General features: G+C 55.3%; 6 protein-coding genes across 6 annotated transcripts; 2 read left to right on the plus strand and 4 right to left on the minus strand.

Moving 5' to 3' along the window:
- Nucleotides 1-82: 82 nt before the first annotated feature.
- Nucleotides 83-7,337, minus strand: J7T55_008106 (uncharacterized protein; the record flags this gene model as incomplete). Its single annotated transcript, XM_053134018.1, has 6 exons — nucleotides 83-510; nucleotides 957-2,116; nucleotides 2,192-2,372; nucleotides 2,498-2,948; nucleotides 3,030-3,151; nucleotides 4,184-7,337. The coding sequence occupies 6 exons, from the start codon at nucleotides 7,335-7,337 to the stop codon at nucleotides 83-85; spliced, it is 5,496 nt and encodes a 1,831-aa protein (XP_052988133.1).
- A 5,181-nt stretch (nucleotides 7,338-12,518) lies between these two features.
- J7T55_008107 (mitochondrial peroxiredoxin prx1) lies at nucleotides 12,519-13,451 on the minus strand (the record flags this gene model as incomplete). The annotated part of the gene is made up of 3 exons (XM_053134019.1): nucleotides 12,519-12,861; nucleotides 12,970-13,293; nucleotides 13,429-13,451. 3 exons carry the CDS (start codon nucleotides 13,449-13,451, stop codon nucleotides 12,519-12,521), a joined length of 690 nt encoding a protein of 229 aa, XP_052988134.1.
- Nucleotides 13,452-14,863: 1,412 nt separating this feature from the next.
- On the minus strand, nucleotides 14,864-17,533 carry J7T55_008108 (uncharacterized protein; the record flags this gene model as incomplete). Its single annotated transcript, XM_053134021.1, has 4 exons — nucleotides 14,864-16,003; nucleotides 16,115-16,869; nucleotides 17,025-17,161; nucleotides 17,493-17,533. The coding sequence occupies 4 exons, from the start codon at nucleotides 17,531-17,533 to the stop codon at nucleotides 14,864-14,866; spliced, it is 2,073 nt and encodes a 690-aa protein (XP_052988135.1).
- Nucleotides 17,534-18,814: 1,281 nt separating this feature from the next.
- J7T55_008109 (phosphatidylinositol-glycan biosynthesis class s protein) lies at nucleotides 18,815-20,586 on the plus strand (the record flags this gene model as incomplete). The annotated part of the gene is made up of 2 exons (XM_053134022.1): nucleotides 18,815-19,102; nucleotides 19,174-20,586. 2 exons carry the CDS (start codon nucleotides 18,815-18,817, stop codon nucleotides 20,584-20,586), a joined length of 1,701 nt encoding a protein of 566 aa, XP_052988136.1.
- Nucleotides 20,587-21,806: 1,220 nt separating this feature from the next.
- Nucleotides 21,807-22,411, minus strand: J7T55_008110 (uncharacterized protein; the record flags this gene model as incomplete). Its single annotated transcript, XM_053134023.1, has 2 exons — nucleotides 21,807-21,975; nucleotides 22,047-22,411. 2 exons carry the CDS (start codon nucleotides 22,409-22,411, stop codon nucleotides 21,807-21,809), a joined length of 534 nt encoding a protein of 177 aa, XP_052988137.1.
- Nucleotides 22,412-23,063: 652 nt separating this feature from the next.
- On the plus strand, nucleotides 23,064-24,055 carry J7T55_008111 (uncharacterized protein; the record flags this gene model as incomplete). The annotated part of the gene is made up of 4 exons (XM_053134024.1): nucleotides 23,064-23,134; nucleotides 23,227-23,493; nucleotides 23,555-23,667; nucleotides 23,727-24,055. The coding sequence occupies 4 exons, from the start codon at nucleotides 23,064-23,066 to the stop codon at nucleotides 24,053-24,055; spliced, it is 780 nt and encodes a 259-aa protein (XP_052988138.1).
- Nucleotides 24,056-24,193: the final 138 nt, after the last annotated feature.

Below are 24,193 nucleotides of genomic sequence, written 5' to 3' on the forward strand. Positions count from 1 at the left end.
CCTATGGCCTTCTCAACCCTCTCCGAGCCATCCGCATACTGAATCAGCTGACCCTTCAGCCAGTCTGTAGCTTTGTCCGCTATCAGCTCCCAGGCTTATCTCTCGCTGGGGGCCTTGACTTGAAGGAACGCAGTGCCAAGACCGTAGCCACCCCGTCGAGGTTGGTGGCAAGGCCGGTGCGGTGAATTGTATCAACGAACCGCTCGGTCTTGTCCAGGCCAACATCACTGAGCGGGCTTTTCGTGAGACCAACTGCGCAGAGCAGCTCAGGCCCCCAGAGCCAAGACTCAATGAAGTTTTGCAGGCGGACGAGGGCCTGCAGCACAGTAGAGCTCTCAATTGACGCAATGGCGCTCCGGACGTTGTCATGAATTTGAGCATTGATGTTGGAACTGTGAGTATTTTTGGACCGCCAGGTGATTTGGGCCCCTCGCAGCTCCCTTCCCGAAAACTTTTGAGTTCTTTGCTGAAAGCCACTGCCAAAGGCGCGACCAGAGCCAGCCCGGAGCTCTGTACTGCGAGGCATACAAAATGAACCAAAGTTTGATGGACCGCTCCGCTTGTATTATTCACACAGGTCAGCTAATTCCTTTCATGAAAAGGTCGACAGACACAGAGCTCAACGATGCCGAATATCTTGACCACCCACAGAGTCATGGACAAACTTACCCGCAAAGTGACATTGGGAGATGAGCTTCCCCCGTCAGAAGCGTCAAAACTAGCCGGACTCCCGACAGGTTCTGATTGTCCAGAAGGTGCCAAGCTCGGTATCGCTGAAAAAATACCAGGTGGCACAGCGAAGGAGAAATGCGCTTCTCCACCTAACTTCTCACTCGATTTAGAGTAAACTTGCGAAATGTTAGTGTGTGCCTATCCGGATTCCACAGATAATTTTGGCATGTCAAACATCTCGCTGATGGGATGGGTAGACATATGACATGCTGGAAACCGCTCACCCGGCTTTTGTATTTCTCGAGAATCCTGTGTCTCGGCCTTCTTTCGCACGAGGCTCTTATCATCGTCATCACTGTTCACTTCCACAGCGACGAAAGAGCACCACTTGCCGCTAACATGAAATCGGATATCCAAGCGGACGGCCTCACGCTGGACAATTTCGGGAAAGTGACCTGGGTACTTCTCCTTGAGCCCAAGACTATCGTCGCAAATCCATCCCCGCCCCTCCTCGAGCTCCAATACTGTCTTGCGAGCAGCCGGCTGGTGAATGGTCTCGCCTGGGGTATGTGTAGACACCGGGATCTCCAACTCGAGAGGACCATGCTTGGATGTATCTCCACGGAGGACGATGGACTGCGGGACACCCTCCGACTGGGACGAAAGGAGTAAATACACGCTAGTGCGGTTGAAAGGGAACAAAGGTGGGATCTGGAAGGGCGTCTGAAGGACTTTTGGAGGTGAAATTGCCGGGACGTAGGCGAAGCGATCTGTGACTGCGGATTCAATCTCATCATCTGGGTCGGCGCTGGGATCGAATAAGCAGATAGGATTCTTCGTGCCACTTTCCTCCTCATGACTTTCGCCTGACGTCACGTCGTCTATTGAAACACGAGCAACTTCCGCAGCGACTACGTGGTCGACGAGATCGAAATCATCATCGCCCTCGAGAGTTGACATCTCCCCTTCTGTATACTTCAACGCGACAGTGAAGTCGCTGACGTGAGGTGTCAAGGCGCTCTTCAATATCCTTGCAATCTTGCAATCCATCTTCTCATTCTCACCAACAATTTGAGCCAAGCCAGAACCTGCCCTTGCGAGCCCCTCCACCAGACTATGGCTTACATCCTGGCCCACAGCAAGAGTGAATAGGAGAATGGCACCGTCGCTTGCCTCAACCTCCTTGTTGACAATATCAAATAGGCTTTTCTGGTCCTTTGTGGCCCCATCGGTCAGCACGAAAACCTCGAGGTTCATATCCGCATATCTCTTCATGAAAACAGCCTCGACAGGGCGTAACATCTCGGTCCCACCCAAGTCGGCTTCGAAGTTCTGTACGTGGCGCACAGCTTCGGCCAAGCTCGGCTGACCGTGCGGCCTCGAACCCTCTGGGAAGAGGAAGGAGTAGCTCCTACCAAAGCTGCAGATGTTGAACTTGACGCCCCTGGGGAGGGACTTGAGAAAGAGCTGCAGGGCGGATCTCAGGCTTTAGCCCCTTTGACCACGCATGGATTCCGACCTGTCGCAGACAAAGACGATTTCCGGGCGGAGTGGAGGACTGCGAGGGACACTGAACTTCGGGACGACCGTGGCCAACAGAGCGCGTTGACTGGGAAAAGTAGGGTGTGTTTCAAGAATGGCAACAGGGCGAGAGATGTCGTTGGACGAAACCTGTAGAACGAAGTCCTTGTCGAGTTCGGCTGTGCCGATTGAGAGAGAGGCGGAAGCGAACTGCAGTGAGGGTTGTATTATTTGGTTGGACTGGGAGGTTGATCCAAGTGTCACGGCGATGGGGTGACTTGAAGACTGCAAGGTTTCAGCGTACCCTTTGGCATTTCAATGTCAACCGTAATCGTGATGCTATTGCCATCGGACACAGTGATAGGCTTTTTCGACAGCTTGCCAGGGTAATCTTCATCACGAGGACAGATAGATGTGGGGATCGTAAAGCGGATGCCATCGATCTCGGCATCGTGCTTGAGCTCACCGAGGTAGATGATCTCGACCTGAACACTCGCATTGCCAGAGATATTGCCGATGATAGTAGTAGAAATGTCACTGCCATCAGGCAACTGTTCGAGGAGATCAGCAGTCTCCCCACGACTGACAGCGCCCTCGTAGGTCTGACGGGCCTGTTGCTTGTCCTTGACGATTCCACGGATCACACGGTCCTGGCTGATAGTACATGTGAAGCCAACAATCGAAACGCCATCGCACAGAGGAAAAGTGTATCGCAGCTCGGGGATAGTGGCTGACGACGAAGGGTTGGTGAAGGTCTGCGTGAGTACTGTGCGAGAAACAGTTGAAAGGATCCGGGTGCAGGCGGTCAGAGAGACTCGTGGAAGATACCTTCTGACCCGGGAACGGGATTGGGGGTATTCTGAGGCCGTATCAACGTAGAAGAGGCCGCAGACGTGACTCTGGCTGATGTTGCGGGAGGCTATTTTGTTTGCCTTCGGCGCGGTGCGCAAGGGTGAAACTGCTTTTGGTTGATATCTGTCTTTGATGATACGTGATGGAGAAGAGGGGGTTTAAATTTTACTTCTTTCCTTTCTCTTGCGTTTGTACTTTGTGCTCCTTGATTTGGTTGTGATTGTGATTGAGGAGGGTGCCAAAGTCTACGAAGGCTCCAAAAGGGCTGCGTGCGTGCAGGTCTATTGTCCTTGGCTGGAGCCTGATTGCTGCTTGCAACCCCTAAGGAGTCCGCCCAAACTGCAGTAGAAGGCCTTTGCGTCACCGAGGCACAACCTGAGATATGCCAAATGTTCCTGGAGAAACCAATGGCTAGAGCGAGCGGACATCTAAAATGTGATTCAGAGCCACGGTGAGACTGTGGCTTGAGGCCAAATTGAGGCCAAGGAATAAGGGGGGTGGAAACAGAAAAGAAGTCATTGTTCCTCAACAGCGCAGCCCCTCTGGATCGAAGAGGATGAGATCCCCTTTGCCTCGGTGGAAGACACTTAGGTGTGTACCAGAGTCAACTCTGTCCTGGGAAAAGTAAACACTAGTATTTGAGTCCCCATCCCTAGCATTTGCTAGCCAACGCCAGATGGGCAATGCTGCTTGCTGTACATGCAATAATACCTCGGCCGTAAGGAATCTCGTGAGATCCTGGAGCATCGATTGACTGGTCGGTGCCCCCTTCGTTTATTGATTTCCTCCGTTTCCAGTTCCTCCCGGCGTCCTTGTACCCTGTTTCATCTCCTTACACCTATCCTTGCAGTAGAACACCGCGACGCGCCTTCCCTCCCGCTCCGTCCACACGATTAGGGTCTCTCGCCGCACTCCCTCGGGTGAGCCGAACTAGCTCAATGCCTCTTAAGGATTTCAGCGGTCAACACTTACACATTTTACTGCTCTTCTTATACCTAGCTGGTACGTAGACGGTGCGCTTGGTCAGTGGGAGGTAGAGTGCCGTCTAGAATATTACCGGTGACAACTCCTCAGCTCCCGCCACCCGCAATACCCAATCCAATCCTTGTGCCAATGGGGTTCGTTCCTGTGGCCGTACCAGTTCGTTCTCTCAACTTTCGGCCCTCCATGAGGCCTCTGAGCCCGCGCTTCTGCAGCCCAATCACACTGCTGAACTCGCCACTCCACACCTCGCGATATCTACCCCGTCGTTCCGAGTCACTGATCTCGCTGGCACTCCACTCGCTTCCACTCACACTCGTCGTAGCCGAGAGTTCATCGGATGGTGGTCGTCCACTTTGACCAGGGACAGAAGTGTTGATACGAAGTGCCGTGGCTCTGTTGCCTGCGCCACCATTCGCATACATCTCTTCGCCTGCCGTGCCGTTCATGGCGCCCTGGGCAGAGTCGTTGCCCGCGGAATCTAGACCGCTCACGATGAAGTAGTTCGGGTTGAGCGTACCGTCAATGCCGCGCCCACCACCTGCTGCCATTGCAGTAGCGTTGAAAATGGCTGCTGCATTACGGTTCTCGAAGAGAGTATGAAGGCGATCGACGATGGCTTCGAGGAGACCATCAATGCGATACGGCCGGGAGATCTGCAACAATGAGCAGAGTATCTGTGGCGTGCAGAGCGGCGAGCTCGGCGCCGGGAGGCTACTCGTGTAGAGATAGTGGAGGAGGGCTTGGACTGTAAGGTAGGTGTGCGGAAGGTAGAGACAACGTGGGCGTGAGTTCGGAGGCATTGAGCGCGGTGTCGGCGCAGCGTTGGGGTTGGCCGTTTCCTGACTGGAGGTGCCGGACGGCCCTAATCCCGAAGGACCTGAGAAACTGCCGCCTGACGACGAGCCTGCTAACGTAGTAGCTGTAGACATGTCCGTGTCCCTCGACATGGTTCGTGTTGCAGGCGTGATGGTCATCATGGAGCTCCGTACACCACCCCCCGAAGCACCGACGGATCTCAGCGTCACCGAGTCACTCCCGTCCTGCATCGCGGTGCCCTCCCTCAGCAGCTGTACGAAGTACGGTCCCCATCGTCGCGCTACTATCCTCGAATTGATCGGTATCCTCTCACCTCCTATACAGAGGATGTCCATGTCTGCCAGCTCGCGCATGGCCAACGCCTTCTCACCCAGCTCCTCGCTCGCTCTCGAGTGAAAACGTCCTCCGGCAGTGGCTCCCGCTTTTCGTGCCAAACTCAAACCGGGGCCGTTGTATGGCCCACTAGCCGAGATGAAACCCGACATCGGGCTGACCTTGCGCGGGTTGTCATAGAAGCCGAAGGCCTCAAGCTCGACCATGCACACGTTCGTAAAGTTGATACGGCGGTGATTGTAATCGTCTACCAAACTTCGCTTCCGGTGACCAAGAATAACGAACGTGTTACGGCGGTTCCACAACACCCCGCGATTCCAACTACCTTCTTTGAACACATTACCGCCTGCATCGATTCGCATCCATTGCAAATTCCGTAGGTCGAGGGCCCAAAGTGCGTATTCTTGCTTCGAAGATGTCAGGTACGTGCCACTGACCACAAAGTAGGTGTCAATGACGCCGCCGTTGGGGAACCTAAGCCCGGGTGGCGAGTACGCGTTGGACATGGGCTTTTCGCTGAGCGTCCCGTCGCTGGAACGCACTTGCAACTCGAGCTTGACATCGAGAAAATTGTAGTTGGAGTAGATTAGCATCGAGGAGCCGGGTTCTCGGGCTTCCTGGCTGATACCACTTTCTGACCGCTGCGCCCCATTCGTGCTCGCCTTGCCTATTTTTGCCGTCACAGCTGGAGGCAGCGGCGCACATACGCTCCTATAGGCACCACACGATTTGCCCAGAGGTTGTGTTGATGTCCACTTCAAGGACCGAAGATTGAAGACGCTTATCTGCTCGATATAGTGATTCGCCCCGTCTTGACCCCCGACCACAACCATTTCGGCGCCGCCCGTTCCGTCAATGTTGATCCCGATGCGGCCTTCGTTGGCACCGGTCGAGGGATTGTGTTGAAGAGCCGATAATGGGGCTTTGTACGATGCAAAAGTTGCCGATGAGGGCAATACACAAGCGCAGTGAGCGTATCGACCCTGCGGTGCGTCTGACGTCGGTATGAATGTCCACTTCCTCGTCGAAACATCGTAAATGTAGATATCAGACATGACTGTGACATCGCCTTGGCCGTCGACAGCTCCGGGCGATGTTTGAGCTGGCGACATGCCGCCGTAGCAGACCATCTTCGTGTCGCCTAGAGCACACATGGAGTGAAAATATCGCGGAGGAGGGATATCCCCCGACGTCTCAAGTTTGGTCCAATGCCGGCGAATAAGATCGAGCTCGTACAAGTCCGAAGTAAGAGGCGTAGGTCGGCTCCTAGATAATATCCTTCCGCCAAATACGTAGAGCTTGTCTCCCACTATCGTCGTGGTTGCGCCTACCAAGGGGTGCGGCTCCCGGCCGGTTGTTCTGTGCACGTTGCATAGCAGACCCGAGGCTGGTGATGACCCAGCGCCCATGGCAGGTGTTCTCGCCTGGTTGACATTAGGCGATGGCCCAGCGGAGTTTGGGCCAACACTCTTTGGGGTCAGGCTGTCTTTTTGCGACTCATCTCCGCCGTTCTGTCTACCGCCCGCTCCAGCCATGTAGTTTTGTGCCTCTGAACTGGTCGAGTCCATGGTGCTCGTCCGACTGTCTCCCTCGGTTTCGCTGGCTGGGTCCGGGTCGCTGTAGGCGTTGGTGTCCAGGATTGTAGCCAAGCTGCTCTGATGCTGATGATGTGGAGCCTGGGGGTTTGGCGAGCCCTGCGGAGCCTGAGAGCCCTGTGGAGCCTGTGGCCCTTGGGGTGAGTGAGGTTGAGGAGAGAGAGGTTGAGACAGTTGTGATGCGACGGGCGTGCCTGGGCTCGGTGGTGGAGGCTCTGGGAGAGGCTTGGAAAGACTGTTCTGAAAGCTTAGACTGCGGGCATGCTGATGAACTGGCGGCGCAGGCGATCGGCTCGTGGTAATGATGGGCGCAGAAGATGTGCCTGGCTCCGGAGTCGGCGCAGATTGCTCCCTGTTGTGCTTCAGAACCAATTGAGAGGGCTGCCGCTTCAGCTTAGCGAAGCCACGGGAGAAGCTGGTCAAGATGTCCGATGGGGACTTGTTTGACGGCGTAGGCGGTGGTCGATCTCGGATTCGGAGCTCGTCAATCTCGCTCTCAGAGTCGGAAAAGCGGGAGATGTCGCCTCCCTGGCTTCCCTGGTACTGGTGACCTGCATTGTTCATCGTCGTCAGCTCGGCTACCGCCGTCGATCATCAACACGGCGACTCGCTACACCCGCCCACACGGGCGTCGCCGATCTCTATGCCCGCAACAGACTGGAGACTGATCACCGGACGGGGCGGAGAGAGAGGAGAGGCCCGGTGAAGCTAAGGTGCGGTGATGCGGAATGCGGGAGGGTAAGAATATTAGAACATCGCCATGAGGAGAAGGGTAATTAGGAATATCATCGGGGACCATGTAAAGGAACAACGGTAATGACAGACAGCAGACCGCCTCGAAAGGGGGCACAATGGAGAGAGGACGGTAATAGAAAAGACTTCTGGAAGCAGTACGGTGAACAGGGGCTTTATTTGGGGCGACAGGGGCAGTCATGTATCCCAGATGAGTCGAGGAGCGAAGCGACCCACGGCGGTGGGACCCACGCGTGCTGCGACTAGGATTATACTCGGGCATGAGAATGACAGCTTACCACTTGGATGGAAACGGGCGGGATCTCGGGACGATGGCAGGCTCAAGGTAGCCAGTCTACATGGTAGGTAGCTCTGGGGGTACGCGGATGTGGTGGTATATGGGGAGGCGTGGGATTCAAGGGGAACGGGGGGTAACACGAGGAGGAAGAGGATGACGATGATGGGTCCCAAAACCAGGTATGGGGCGACGAACGGGGCAAGGCTTGTGAGTCGAAGGGGGGATGAGGGGGCGAGAGCATGACTTTTCCCTCGCCTCGTCAAGATGGCAACCAGAGGCGGCCAGGAGGCGTGAGCAGCGAGCAGCGAGCAGCGAGGGCCTCGGGGCAAGGTTCACGACGGAGAGAGCGTGCCGCGGGTAGTGAGAATGAGAGAGAGAGACCATGATTGATGGTCTGTGGGGGCAGAGGCAGTGGGTGAGTGGGCGAGTGAGTGGGTGACAGTGACAGGTCGGGGTTGTACCTTTGTCGGCACAGGGCGAGGACCCCTGGGCCCTGCGTTGCAGATTTCAATTTCAATCTGCCTCGAGAATGGCTTCCAGAAAGAGCGCCGAAGGTCGTCAACTGGCTTTCGAAAGTATCGTGGGGCGGAAAAGGCTGAAAGGATTGGGAAAGGTTGGTCGGAGATTGCCCCCAGAAGACGACGGATAGGTCGAGCTTGGCCTGGCGTGTGTGCGACGTTGGGAAAGTCAGGAAGTCCGTCGCAGTGGGGCGCGCACAGACCGAGACGTCCGCCAGGGACCGGACGGGCAGGCGGGCCACTGGGACTTTGGGTGGGCTGCCTGGCTGCCCACTGCAACGCACGCACGCACGCACGCACGCACAGTCAGACAAGACGGCACGGTGCGGCACAGCACAGCACAGCACAGCACAGCACAGCACAGCACAGCACAGGTACAGACAGGCTGCTTCTCGAGGAGCGCTTCCCTCCTCCGCCAGACAGGTCAAGAGTCAGGTCGGAGCCACTTCAGTCTTGCAAGACTGTATCGGGGTACTCAGGGACGCGGTATGCTGTAACGTATTATCGTAGCGCCTAGCCGGGTCGACTAGAGAGATTGCTGGAGTCAGATAGAGTGTCGGTATTCGAGCCGAGGCCGAAGGATCGCCCGCGCCGAGCTTGGGGTGCTGGGACAGAACGAGGACTTTCCCCAAAATAGCTGCAGTATCTGCCCTATCACAACCGCGTGACTCTTTCCTTGGGTTCTTCGACAAGAATAACGACGACGATAATGAGAAACCCGGTTTGCCCACAACTTTCAGCTGGCAGCTGGTGGACGCTCGGTGCAGTGGCAGAGGCAGAGGCAGAGGCAGAGGCAGAGGCAGAGGTAGAGGTAAAGGGACGCGGGGCGGGTAGGCGCCGAAGAAGACTAGGCGATGTGACAGCCAGGAGAAGCTCCGAGATGCCCAGACTCGCGGGGAGATAGACTAACTAGTCTAGATGGTCGAGGGGCTTGTTGAGCAAGTCGAGGGTCAGCGAGGCGCGCACACATTCAGTGCAGTAGGATGGGCCCCCTTCGAGCAGTTGAGGCTTGGCGCCACGGTGCCACGGTGCAGTCGCCCACGCTGTGTGTGTGTGTTCTTTGGACTGGTTCAGCGTATCTCGTTCGTCTCTGGCAGTCAGGAAGAACTACTGTGTAGGGTGGGTTGCTAGAGGGAGGTCACAGTAGGTGTGGGTTCTTTGATATGTAGGTGCAGTGCTTGCGGGTCGTCGAGGAGGGGGGAAACAAGGAGGAATGCGGCGCTGCAACAGCCAGGCGCAGGAGGCGATCAGGTAAAAGACCAGTCGTCGTGGGGGAAGGAGGAAGAGGATTGGTGTCGTCGCCGCAACGTGCAGCCGTGTGGTGCTTTTCGGGGAGGGTTGGGTTGCGCTGTGTGTGTTGCGTTGCGTTACAGAATGGGACTGGTCCCTTTCTCTCTTTTCATCGCTTTTCCGTCTCTCATTCCTGTCTCTCTCTCTCTCTCTCTCCTTCTCACTCAGTTTCTTTTTCCCTCAGGTTCCCTGTATTGTATTTAGTTCCCGCCCGTCGCCCACTTGTCATTGGCTAAATGCCTGTCCTGTTTGAGAAACAAAAGCTCCAGGGCCGGATTGGTTTTCCCTACTTGATTCCAAGGTTGACCCGGAGCTGATGCGGCAGCAAATAGATAGACTACGTAGCGTCCCTAGCGCGCGGGCTCACGTAGAGTGGGCTACGTAGTGTGTGCGTGCACCTGCAAATGCAAATGCGCCCTGCAAATGCACCCGGCTGGACCTGCAGTCCCCTGGACTGAGAGACTGAGAGACTGAGAGACTGCGAGACTAGGGGACTGGGCTGGGCCCGCGTCAGGGTGTTGCAAAGCTGCAAGTACAGTAGAGAGGTCTGGTCTGTGTCGGTCTTTGTCGGTCTGTGTCGGTTTCTGTCTGGTGTCTGGTGTCTGGTAGGGACTGTCAGGGCCCATCAGGTCAGGTCATGTCATGGTCAGGGGTGGTGAGGGGCCCCTGAAGAGCACGAGGTGCCAAGAGGAAGAAAGCAAGTACGAAAAGCTAGGATGGAACAAGGAGCAAGGAGCAAAGGAGCAGGGAGCAGGGAGCAGGGAGCAAGGGGAACACGGCGCACAGGGCGTGGAGGGGCCTGAGGGGCAGGTTGGACTTTATCTGGGCATGTCTATGTCTAGGCTACTGTACACTAAGGGACCACAGCACATGGTTTTCCGTTGCTAAAGAATACTGTAAACTGTACTGTACTTTACTTCACATCTGGTACACCTAGATTCTGCTTTGTTATTGCACAACTTCCCTCACGACTGCGCACACACCGCTCATACCCATCAAAGAAACCTTGAGATGTCGGGGCGAGGAAGCGCCTCTTTTGTCTGTTCTTCCGCGGCTAATGAAGGTTATCTCAAAGAGGTCATCCCATAAGATGTTGCCCCCATCAGACTTTGTCCCACAAGAGGTCTTGTAACAGGAGGTTATCTCATGACCTGAAGAAGGTTATCCTATGACTGCTTATCATATAACTGCTTGGGAGGTTATCCCATGACGGATTATTATACAACTGGTTATCACACATCATCTCCTGCCACTCGACCTTTCCTCCCACACTCTCGCACTCTCACACCAAACGACACACGCATATGCAGGACCTCGGTGCTCTCGCTGAACCGGCATAGCTCAAGCTTACTTACAGAACCTGACAGACCTCCATGTGCCTCCTTTGTCGCTTGCTCTCATGTCACACATACATATCCACGCGTACATATGTACGACGGCGCAACTTGTCTAGTCGAATTCGGCTTCTGGCCGGCAGTGACCCCTCAGGAAACAAAGTCCAACAGCAGCAGCACGTCACACCGGTTTGAAATCTTCCTCCTCCGTTGTTGTCGTCGTTGTCGTCTGCGGCTGCACGCCGAGAAAGGGGTAGGGCTAGTTCCGATTACCAGCCACCGCGTACACAAGGTAGCACAAGATCTAGCCACATGCTGCAGACGACAGCCAGGCTACCCCTTTTCCCTGCTGCTGCACATCAAGATTGTTTGGCAGGCTTGCCTACATCGTGGCAGACCTGAAGCCTGTCCGGTGCTGTCGCCTGTCGCCCCTCGGAAGAACGCTTAGTGTAGAACTGTTGATCTTTCTTGCAACGCTGGAGCAGTAAAAACAGGGTTGCAAAAGAAAGCAACTGCCGGGGTGCCATGGTTCCCCTCGCCCCCCTTTACGGACCTCTCAGAGGGTAACAACGTCCTTGAGCGCAACCTCACGATGCGAGGGCATCAGCTTCAATATCTTTGGGCGAAGTGTGGGGGAGTGGTCCAATCGTTGAAACCCTAGGCAACTCATCTGCTTTATTTCATGCGGGTCCGTGTCCTGCCACCCTTTGATTATGCTTATTTCATGTCTCTAGATGTACTTGGTTTTTTTTTCCTGCTTTGAGACATAGGAGTGTAATGTGATGGTATACTTCGGCAGCCCTTGCCGGCCTCACTCACTCACTCACTCACTCATACTTCCCTGTTGAAACATCCCGCATGAACGGTAAGGTCCCCGGGTGGTCAGCAAGTATGTGCAAGCCAGCACTCCGGGGTTCCAGACTTTCGGGTGGCATTTCCGGCCCCATGTTCGTCCCTGTTGCCGCTTTGGAGATGCGGGAGCGCCGAAAGTCTGATGAATTTGCATTTGTCGAAACATGCATAATGTATGCCTGCATCTCGGCCCAGCAACCTTGGTCGTATTGCCTTGACATTATCGCCTTGACATCAAGTGCTTTAACGCCGGAATGACTGGGCATGGCTTTCGTCATCTTCGAATTGTTGGACCTCAGCCTAACCCCCCTTCAGAGGGGAATTGGATGACTGTTCTGCCCCAAAGACACCGTACCGACCCCGGTGTCTCGGCCCGCATGCAGTTACCAGGATTCTCCACCCGATCATGTCGGTTAATAAGTCTCTTGTAACCAGGCAGGATAGTAGTTCAACCAGTTCAATAAGTACTGTGCATCGTCATGAATTTAAAGGTCTTTGGGCAGCTTTCTTTTAACGGTGCTTTTAATTACTACTGTATGGGCCCGGAAGCCATTGACACTGAATAGCAAGCCCTCACAGGTCGCCTGATGTCGAACACACACAGACAGGTAAAAGTAAGTGGCGCCCATCCATTGCGCCGTGGCTTGATATCTCGTTGGTCCCTGGCCACGAAAGACTAGCATTCTCGCACAGCGTGCTGATGACCTGAAACAACAGCAGCTTAAATACCAGCAGTGGCCTTCTCCTTCGCCAATGGAGTGAACCGCAGGTAAGGCTTGACGATGCGGAAATCGGGGAAGAGCTCCTTGGCCTGCTCGTTCTTGACCGAAGGGTGGACAATGACGTCGTCACCAGGGACCCAGTTGACTGGGGTGGTGATCTTGTTCTTGTCGCCGGTCTGCAAAGAGTCGATGACGCGCAGGATCTCGGCACTGTTACGGCCCGTGGAGGCCGGGTAGGAGAGGATGGTGCGGATGGTCTTCTTGGGGTCGATGAAGAAAACGGAGCGGATGGTGAAGGCAATGCCCTTCTCATCGACGTTGGTGGTGTCTTGGTAGTCAAGCCTACGAGACAGGGCCGGGGTTGGTCAGCTTGTCGCGCTTCCAACATAAAGGGCGGCCGGCTGTTTGTTTCTGGTGACAGGCGCAAGCGCAGGTGCGGGCAAGACTCACATGTCGTAGAGGAAGGCGACCTTCCTCTCCTTGTCGGCAACAATGGGGAAGTTGAGGGTGTTGCCGCTGATCTCCTTGATGTCGGCAGCCCAGCCCTCGTGCGAGTCGACGGTGTTTGCGCTCAGGCCCAGCAGCTTGACGCCGCGCTTCTTGAACTCGGGCTCGAGGCGGGCCATCTCACCCAGCTCGGTGGTGCAGACCGGGGTGTAGTCCTCAGGGTGGGAGAAGAAGACGACCCAGTTGTCGCCGACATACTCGTGCAGGTCGATGGGTCCCTTGGTAGTGTCGGCCTTGAAGTTGGGGGCGGTGGTGCCCAGGCGGAGGCTGCGAGGGTTATCATGTTAGCCGCTTGTTCCGAATTCCTGGAGACATGATCACGGTGCGGGCTGAAGCCATCTCGGACCGGGAGAGGGGCGGAGGGGTGTGTGAGTGGAATAAGATCAGTCGGCGGATACTTACGGAGCAGGACGCTGATCAGCCATGATGTGTGTATATGTTTGTTGGGTCCGTGAAGGGCGTAATGGGGGTATCTGGAGAGAGCTAAAGGATAGAGCGAAGAGGCGGGAGTGAAGCAATGGAAACAGAAGATAAACTTTTGTCGAGCAGGAAAAAAAACTGAAAGGGTGTGGCGGATTGGGGAAGTCTCTTGTTCAAATAGACTAGCAAGCAATAAGCTCAACAGCTGGGCAGACAACCAGGGACATGACCAGCAATCAAGTGGGATGGATGGATGGCGGGGGCGGGGGTCATGGCGCGAGTCTCTGTCGACAAGACGCCGTCCCATCTGCCTGTCCGTTCCCTTGGGAGCCGGCCGTCGACTGGCAAGTACCTAGGTAGCCTGGTAGCTGGTCGTACGCTGGCACTGATGATAGCTGATATGTCATTGAAAAGGACGATCCAAATTTGTGGGTTGAAACTAGTCAAGTCGAGTCAAGCAATGGTTGATGCCATCTCGTGGTCTGTCTGTCTGTCTGTCTGTCTGTCTGTCTGATTGACTATCTCTCTGTCTTCCCGCTTCTCCCTCTCTCTGTCTCTCTCTCTCTCTGCGTGCCCAGGTAAGGCAAGGTACGGGACGGGACGGTACAATATTTAGCTCAGGACAAAGACCAGTCATACAGCATGGCAGTAACTTAGCAACTCGACCGTTGACTGGAAATGTCTTGTGTGTTCTGGTCTCTTTCTCTCCGTCTCTCTCTCCTACCTATCCCTCCCTATCTGTCCCTCTCCCCCCTCCTTGGTGTTCATCAGATCGTCGCCACCGAGGTCAAAGACGCAATTCTTGGGCTGATGATGAGATGTCCATTGCTCTGCTCAGCCTGGCGCCTGGTTGCTCTTTTCGGAACCCATAGCAGCTGTCGGCCCACCCTAATTGGCGTGGGGTCGCGGCAATGGCGGGGTCGCGGCTCGATTACGCCATCAGCAAGCTCCATGATTCGCCTGTTGCCTCATCCCCACGTGGCTTCCTGTCCTGAGCTCCTCCGCATCCGGAGTCGGACACGGGACGAGTCGTGACCTCTTCGCAGCACTGGCAGACTGCTGTGTACACAGTAGCAGACCTGCAGACCTGGCCGTGGCTCGCTCGTCTTCCCTTTGCTGCTGCAACTGCGGGTGGTCATGCGTATGATACATATTTATGTGTCTACGTACTGTACAATACTACCCAGCTATATTGTCTACTGCGTACATGGTCACTCATGGGTACTCCCCGTCTAGTAATAGTTCAAGTATCCCCCACCATGTACCTGTCTCTCATCACCCCCCTCTCCCCCTCTTGTTCAAGCAAAGCAGTCCTGTCTGTCGCGCCCAGTCAGTCAGCCAGTGCCAGGCTTACTCATCCATCCCGGCCCGCTTCAAGCACGATTGTTTATTTGAGCACCACCAGCAGTTATGTCTACTACAGCTTCACCCGCCCAGCATTCAGTGCGTCCCAGTGCGCCTCTGTAAACGGGACATAGTCACCCTGCTCGAGCCAGTACAGCTCATCGCCGTCCATCTTGCCCGGGTCTACCCCCTGCACCCTCAGGTCATGCTTCTGTTGCTTGTTCGTCCCCGTGGTTGCCATCTTGCCCGGCGTCGTGACCCTCAGGAATATGGGCGCCGCGTATCTCGGGAGCTCCTTGCGCGTGTGTTCCGCCAGCCTCTTCAGCACCTCACCCTTCGTGTGCGCGAAGCCGTCGTTGAGGATCAGCGCCACACAGCCCGCCCGGCCGTCGTGGTGAGGCAGCTGAACGCCATAGACGTTCGCCTCGTGCACCGCCGGGAGCAGGCCCAACACCTGCGACACCTCCGCCGTTGACACGTTCTCGCCCTTCCACCGGAACGTGTCGCCGATCCGGTCGTGGAAGTATAGTCGGCCCTCGTTGTCCCACCGCATCACATCCCCTGTCCGGAACCACGCATCGCCCTTCTTGAACACATTCCTCAGGATCTTCTTGTTTGTCGCAGCCCGGTCATTGTAGTACCCCTGGAAGCGTTTTTCCAGCTCCTTCTCCGGCAGCTTGAACAAGAACTCGCCCGGGTCGCCGGGTTTCGAAGCCTTGCAGAGGCCCGTCTTGGGGTCCCGGTACGGTAGATCGGTGCTGAAGTCCACCTCGACGATGGCCGTCCCGAGGCCGACAAATAACGAGTACAGCCAGCCATTCCGTCCCACAGCGCCCATGCTGAAGTCATTCCTGCTCAGATTCCACGTTGCAAAGCTGCCCTCCGTCGCGCCGTAGAACTCTGCAATGTACTCCACGCCAAAACGTTCCTTAAAACGGTTCCACACGTCAGGTCTGAGGCCGTTCCCGAGCGCGACGCGTACGGTATGCTTCTTGTCCATGTTCTCCCCCGTCTGCGGGTCGATCTCGGCTGGCGCTGCCAGCAGGTAGCGAAGTGTCTCGCCAACGTATTGGATCATGGTGGCCCTGTGCTGTCTCACCTCGCGCCAAAAGGTGCGCGTGGAGAACTTGGCCCCCAATGCGACAGTAGCGCCCATGAGAAGCGAATTGGCAAAGCAGAGGAGAGCACCCGACGAATGATAGAGTGGCATGCTCTAGGTATAGCGTCAGCAACGCGGTTCACCAAGTCGTTCGTATGTGTGCGCGTGTGCATGTGCGTGTATGTGCGCATACGTCCGACACACTCTCCTGTTAGAGGAACTTACTGTATAGAAAATCTCGCCGGGCCTCGCCTTGATTAGCCTCGCGGAAAACCCTCCCGCTGCGCGTACCTTGCCCCAACTGACAACGGCCGCCTTGGGCAGCCCTGTCGTGCCAGATGTATAAATCAAAATGGCCATCTTGTCGATCCCATCCTCTGTTCGCGCCTCGTCAGGCAATCTCACAGGCTTCGTTGCCAGGATCTCCTTCTGACGCTCGGGGGTCAGGAACTCGAGCCTGACGTCGGCAAGCTCTTTGCGGACGTAGTCGTCGATGTTAGGTGCCACTGCCGGGTCAATGAGCATGATGCTGGTACCCGCCGCGCGGACGCAATGCACAAGCGCCTGGCCGGTGAGGTTGTAATTGATAAACGCAGGCTTGGCACCAATGCTCCAGAGGCCCATCCAAACGAAGACAAACAAGTGGCTATTAGGGAAGTCCATAGCCACGATGTCGCCCTTCTTGATCCCGAACGTCTCTCGCAACCAAGTCCCGTACCTCAAGGTCTCCTCCAGCCCCTCTTTGAAGGTCCACTGTTTGTCCTCAAACAGCAGGAAGGGCATATCCCTTGTACTGGCGCTGGTTGCGTAATATTCGAGGTCATAGAACAAGCTCAGCCTTCCCGTCCGCTCGCGCCAGAACATTCCCAGCGCGACGGGCACGACGCAGGTGAGCATTGTGTAATCGTACCACACCTGTGCCTTCGCATTGATATATGCTGCCGCGGCGGCGGCTGCTGGGGCCGCGACCGCTAGTGGCACTGCATGGGAGAGGAGGTCAGCAGCAGAAAAATTGACAAAGTTCGTAATCACAGTCAGTGAGGCACCTGGGCTGGTGCCAAGTTGTTGGAGAACGAGGCATGCTGCGTCGGTGCCTCGCTTTAGCTGAAAGGGGCAAACCAAGACGCACACGTACCAGGCATATTGAGGACTTGAACCGCCTCCCTGAGGGCGGTAGCACCAGTGAACGAACTCAACGCCCCTTGTAAAAACACCACAGCCCAGATGTCGGGGCGGACGACCACGTAGAATGGGTCTGCAGCACGCAGTACACTGCCCCAAATTCCGACTTTGTGGTGTTAGACACAGCCAAGGCGAACAAGGGACGTCCACGGCAAATTATTGAGACATGCAGTCAAGGCGACAGTAGTTGTTGTGGTAGTACCACCGCAACGCGAAGCCACGGCTTGAGGATTTGCGATGTCTGTGCGACTTCGATCGGGGATTGTAGAGTCGTGAGTTGAAGAAAACCGGTGACGTGCAGGACGTGGTGCTTGGCGGCCCCGCAGGGAGGGATTATTCCCCCCAAACACAAGAATTATATATGTAGCGGGGTGTGGGCTGTGAATGATATGGTTATATGTCACGGGAAATATGCGGTGACGGCGAGCTAGAGGAGAAGAACTGGATCTGGATCTGGATCATGCGACAGATGTGGGTTCAAGGAGCAGCTACGTACGCAACGACACACGACAGGTTGGGATGAGCAGAGTGAGAGAGAAGACGGTGTACAATGTTAGTTGTGCGCGTGTGTAAGTATGTATGTACACGAAGATGGAAAACGGAGATGGAAAAAAAAAAGGTGTGGTCTGATCTAGAGATGAACAAGCTGGAGGTAGGAATGGTGGGGGAGGTGGTGTTATTCTAAACATGTCTGAGACGTAGGCCCAGGCTGACAAGTGACAAGACCGAGTGCAAGTGCAGGTCTTGCCAGGAGTTCGGTCGGTATGGATCCATGTGCAGGTGTAAAAACGTGCATGTGCGCATGTGTGAGGAGGAGCTCCGTAGGTGGGAAGACTGCGGGTTGAGCTCCGGGAGCGTTCAGATGCTGTCATGGATGTGCCTCGGTTCGGCCAGCGAGAGTGGGAAAGGGTTCTGACTTGTCCCGGCACTGCGACCCTCCTGGGCGTGCATGGGATCATCCCTGCTGCCCGCTCGCTGCTCAGGCCCTGCACCAGGGTAATGGACGAACTTCTGGAACGCAGACTATGGGTGCTATGCCCAAAGAGGGCATCCATGGTCGAAAGCAACGAGCCCAGGCGAGCCAGGCTCGAGCCAGGGCAGCGCAGCCCGCGGGACGGGGCACGGGGGACGGGGGGCACGGAGGCTGACAGGCTGACAGGCGGGAATGGACATGTAATCTGTACATTGGACACGGACATGGCACGCTGGAGCGTTGCTCGCGGAGCACTTGCTGGGCCGGGGCAATCAATCCGCGGGGGGGGCAGCCAGCCCGCAGGGCCGTCGAACATTGCCCCCGATCCCCGACGTCCGTCCATGCCGCGGTTTACTGGGCCAGCATTGTGGCAGCTGGGTGGGCGGACGGCAGATCAATGGTTGGGGGCCAGCGTGCTTGAATCAAGACTGGACTTGTGATGCGGTGATACAGTGATGCAGTGATGCCACTTGCCCAACCACCGACCAAATCGCATGTGAAGCCGAAGTTGACCTAAGCACTCAGCGTGCCACGGCAGCGTACTCGGGTACCTAGGTACAAAGGCACAACGGTACATAGGTACATGGCTTGACGAGTTGGGGAAGCCAGCTGTCAGACAAGCTCCTGCAGCTGGGTGGCCACCCCCCCCCCCCCCCGGGGCCTGGCTTCTAACCACCGTTGCGCGAGCTCTCTCCTTCCTCTGCACCAACACCACATCGCCTCCACGCCGGCGACGACGACTATCGTGACACAATGTAGTCAGCGTCGCCATGTCTGCCACAACTGCCCATGATGTCGACGTGGCTGCCCATGCCCATGCCCCGCCTGCGACGGCCAAGACGCTGACCTCGTCCCCTACTGCCGTCGCCGCCGATGCCACCTCCCGCCGCAAGGAACCTCCTCCCGAGAAGCCCTCAGACTCCCGCAGACGGTCTCTGGTCATCCTTTCGTTCTGGTTGATTGTGCTGTGTCTGGGTCTTCCAATATGGTGGCACACAACCACCATTCCGCGCGCCAGCTTGCCCCTGGACGACATGATGGACTGGGCCGTGGGCAAGGTATGTCCACCATAACCAGTCATGCTCAGGCTCAGGCTCAGCATATATGCTAACTTGGGCTCCTCCGCCAGGCCTGCCGCCCCGTGTTCCCGCTTCGCATCTCCATCCAGGCGAGCCAGTTGCAAGACCAGGAAGCCCAGAACTTGTTGCGTTTGACCCAACACGCTCTGGATGATCTGAACGATTTCCCCGGCCACCACCTGCGACTCCAGCTCGACCCTCGCGCCAGTACTGTCAATGGCTCCGCCAGCCTCGACGAAGCTGCCCTCGTCATACGCCTTCAGCCCGGCGAGTCGATCACCGCCTCACTGCACCCTTACCAGCCCATACTCGACATTACTTACACGCCGAATGCGATCCCATCCCCGAGCTCTTCCTCCTCGTCGCTAGCCACATATGTCGCCAGTGAGCTGCGCTCCACGTTCGCCGAGGAGCAGACCATTATCTCATACCTGCTGTCCACCTCCTCTGCAGCGCCCGAACACAAGCCCCAGGGTCTGGCCCCTGACGCCGCAGGCACAATCGCAAAGCGCACCACCCGTTCTCTCAGGTACGCACCTGCGTACCATCTCACCTTCTCGCTTTTCACCGATGGGCCCGCGCCCAGCAGCTGGGACATCGAGGCCGCCATCGACGAGTACATGAAACCGGTCCTGGATGTTCTCGGGCCCATCCACAACTTTACCATTGACACACAGGTCCAGCTTTACGCCGCCCCGGGTGTCCAGTCCCCTGTTCTGAGCAAGGACGATCTGTCCTCTTTCATAAACGCTGCAGAGTGGCCATTATCGCCATCCATTGGCGGTGCTCCTACCGTGAACTTTATCGTTTTCATTGGCAATCAAACCATCGCGCTGCCCCCCACGCACCAAGACGCTGGGGAGAGTGAGACTGCCGTGTCTGAGACTTCTCACTCCTGGCTCATTCCCCAATGGGGCACTGTCTATCTCCTCAATCTGAACAGTGACCAGGGCCACCTTGGGGTCGAACATCTCAAACAGCCCCTCCTGACCTTCACCACCCATCTCCTCTCTCTCCTAGGGACGCCCACCTCGGGGTCCCTGCCACTGCGCCTTTCAACCCTCTCTCGCATCCGTTCTGCAGACCTTCTCCTCCGCGCCTCTAGCACTCTGGGCTCACTTGCCCGTCTCTCCCTTGCTCTCCCCTCCATGTCGATCCCGCAGTCTGTCGCCGACGGTGTCAGCACCACAATTCGACATCTCCGGCTGGCCTGTGAGACCCTTGGTACCCCTGGAGGGCTGATTCACGCACAAATTGCGGAGGCTGCGGCTGAAAAGGCCTTTTTTGAGAAGAGCATGGTCGGCCAGCTGTATTTCCCAGATGAGCACAAGATCGCGGTCTACCTGCCACTACTAGGACCGGTCGGCGTGCCGCTGGTCATGGGCTTGTTGAATGAGCTGGCTGCTTGGAAGAGGAAGAGGCGAGAGAAGGCCGAGAGTGAAAAGACGAAGAAGGATGAATAAGTGGGCTTCACTAGATCTATTTTATACCCATTAGAGATTAAAAAGACACTGAGAGTCGATGCTTGAGAACCTATTCCCTTGTCTCCGTCGGCACATTATTCGCTTTAGACCTCGACTCCAAAATGCAGCGTTTGTGCTCAAAGCCTGCTGTATTAATCTCCGGAAATTATATACGTTCAAGGTACTACTTTTTCTCCTGGCAGCAGCCTATTCTTGGGTGACTCAAAGACGAAATGATTTGACGGCAATGCTGTAGCAGCCGGAATCATCCCCAATGAAGCTCAAGATTAGCAAATGTTAGCCTAGTCCGATAACAAAGCTGCCTTTCCAGTTGGATTCAAACGGAATAGTACTCTAACGTCCAACACTCTGTAATAAAAAGGCATGATCAGGATGTCTTCTTTCAATACATAGCTGTCAGGGACTCCGTCACCACACCCATATCCAGAAAGCTCTACAATCTCGGTTGGTGCCTAGGTATACAGGCTAATAATTGCGGTTCAGAGAAGCGCAAACGACACGAATCATTATTCAGAGGCCTCTACCTAGGTACTGCATAATATTGGTATTGCTATCAGTCCAAAAAATACACAGACTCTAAGAGGGTTGGCAGGATGCGCTTTTATGTTGATACGGGTAGCCTCACCTATAAGATCTCAACCTGAGGCCGACGAGGTGCAGCCTGACTATTTACAAGTAGGGCGATATGGAATGGAAGTTGGGAAGGCAGGGCCGTCCCTGTATCACACACTATTGGGACAACGCCGCCACACTCTTGCAAAACGCAACACGTCATTACGGAGCCCCTTGGGACTCTGTCACTCGTTTGTCTACTAGGTTATCTAACTGGGATATATCACACAGAAGATTGTCCCACAGGACCTTATCCCCAGGACCTTATCCCACGAAAGGTTATCGTACAGCAGGTCATCTCTTACGGGAAATTATTCTATCAGAGAATATCTTAAAGTCAATTGCCCTTAAGAGATTAAGATTTTTTTAACAAATAATTCTCCCCTTTTCCTCTACTCATTCTACATAGATACTGTAGCCGCAAAGCGGACACCCGATCTTCAGCTCGTGGACACGAAGGGTAAAAATAATCAAGTTGCGCTAGTTTGAAACGTAACCCAATTCTCTATACTCACAACTTTCAAAGCAATCGAATTTTCAGATTGGATTGGGGGTCGATGCGGATGGCGCATATACGCGGACCATTCTCAGATCTTGCCACTTTGCGACGCGCTCTTCTGGATGAACTCCGCCACAAGCTTGAGTGCCTCAACAGCAAATGCGACCATGTTTCCTGATCTATCTCCTCCGAGGCCGGTGTTCAAGTCCATGGCCAGGGTGTCGTTCTCGCCCACCACGGCCAGAGCAACGTACCCGCTACATCGAGATTGCGAGATTAGCGAGCGCACACTGTGTGTAGCAGAAGTCCCAGATGGGAGGAAACGCACGGCTGTCCATTTGCACCCTGCCTTGAAGATGTTGGTCCAGCGGTGCCGCTCTCAGCAACCGTGTAAGTGGAGCCCAGCACGCCACGAACGTGCTTGGCGAGGCCGGCAACCAGGTCTGGGTTTGGGCCACTGTAATTGTCGATATTGGCCCGCGTCCAACCACCAAAAGCAATGCGTGACTCGAGAGTGTAGAGGGTGGCACCACCTCTGTACACCTTGGAAGCACCGGGAGTGGCGAGTAGCGCGGCAGAGATGAGTCCACCGGCGGCTGTCTCGGCCACGGAAATGGTCTCGCTGCGCTCCCGGAGGAGGCTGGCCACTTTGGAAGCAGCTTCTCTGAGGGCTGGAGGAGGGAAGTCGGCCATGGCGTTTGTTTGTAGTGACAGGGGAAGCTAGAGATGGCTGGTGGATGGTGGAGAAAAAGATAGTGAAGGCGGTTCGATTTAAGGCCAGCAGCCTCCCACAGCAGTAGTCTGAATTACAAATGTGTCGCACGTTGATCGTTGCGTACTGTAAGAGCACAATGCTGCTTTCCCCGCCGATGGGGCGCGATTGGTAATCTGGGTAATGGTGACGGTTGGAGGTCGTTCAGAGCATCATACGACCAGAACGCTGGCCCATTGACCCGCAGTCTTAGGCTTTCTGTCAGTCGGTCAATCATTCAATGCAACTTCATCTTTGCATAGTAAAGTGTACTTTCTTCCAATCTCTTTCACCAAGGGGGAAAACCTTGATTACATAAACTGGAAAATTGACTAACTGAGAAGCAATATTTCCCAATCTAGACTAGCTCCACTCTCAAATGTCTGACGCCCCCACCTTGGGTCTTCAAGAGGGCGATGGGTTCATCCTGCTCGACGACCTCAACTCTCAGTTAGGGACGGGCTCAATCCCACTACCTAGCTCCTATCGGAAAGCCATTTACCGTATCAGTAACAAAAACACTTGTCACTATCCCCTGTCGACGAAACTGTAACCTGCATGCACTGGCACCGCCCAAGCTCAACGAACAGGGCCATGTCGGACGAGAACGCGCCAAACGCCGAGGATGAGCCCAAGTCCCCATCCAGCTTGCTGGGCTCCTTTCTGTAAGACAAGACAGTGGACCCCGCGCCGGGCTGCAATCCGCACTTCACATACAGAAAGACATGGTAACCAACGCCTGCTGATTGCTTCTTAGCAAGGACAATGTGCTCAAAGCCAAGCTCACTCTTCAGCACGAACTGGGGCTCGGCAAGAGGCCAAGCGTTGTCCCACCCGGTGAGGTCAAAATTAGCGGAGAGCCCCGTACTGTCGAGTTGGGCTGGCATCCAGTAGCCGGCTCTGCTGGCAAGTGGTTTGCAGAGCAGACCAGGCTGGGCAAAATGATCACTGAGGAAATCCACAATAGTCCTGACCCAACGCAGCATTGGGCAGTGATCGTGGATTCGTTTGTTCATGAGTTATGGTGTGTATAAATAATCTCTCTCTTACTTTTCTGGTTTATTTATCATAATAACGTACGCTAGGATGGACGAACACTTCGATGTCATCTATATAAATGAGGCATTTAATCGCGACGAATGGCATACCTTCAAGGTCGGCAAAACAAGGTTCAATGATCAGGCGCTCAGAGAGGCCGGTAAGAATTGGTGCCAGCACCTCGACGCCTTCATTTCATTAACATTCTTCGCTCACCAGGAGAGATGGTCATTTTCAATATGAGGGAAAAGCGGCCAGCCTACAACCTGCTGGACAACAATTGTCAGAACTTTGCTTTAAACCTGCTAGACAAGATCCGCATCGGAAAACACCGCGACTTTGCCACAAGCTTTAGCGTCTATCAGCGAGCTATCGGCGCAGGCGCTGTCCAAGACCTGTTCGTCGACGACCATCCTGACGATAACCCCGAGACCGCGGACGAAGACGCGAAACCAGGTGTTGAACATCACGACACCCTGCAAACAGCGCAGCAGGTCATGGATGAAAACACGACCAAGCTTGACAATCATCATTCTTTCTTTCAATGAATATACGCGGGTGGCCACTCCGGCCCAGAGTGGTCTTTGAAGCTCAACGACAGCTGTTTTGAATCCCAACATGACAAGTGTTCTTCGCGTAGGCGCTGTGCAGCTTGCTTTTTCTCACTGGTACCGATTCACTTATAA

Source organism: Diaporthe amygdali (genome assembly GCF_026229845.1).
Source record: "Diaporthe amygdali strain CAA958 chromosome Unknown NODE_41_length_355262_cov_61_584611, whole genome shotgun sequence".
In the NCBI taxonomy this organism is placed as follows: Eukaryota; Fungi; Ascomycota; class Sordariomycetes; order Diaporthales; family Diaporthaceae; genus Diaporthe; species Diaporthe amygdali.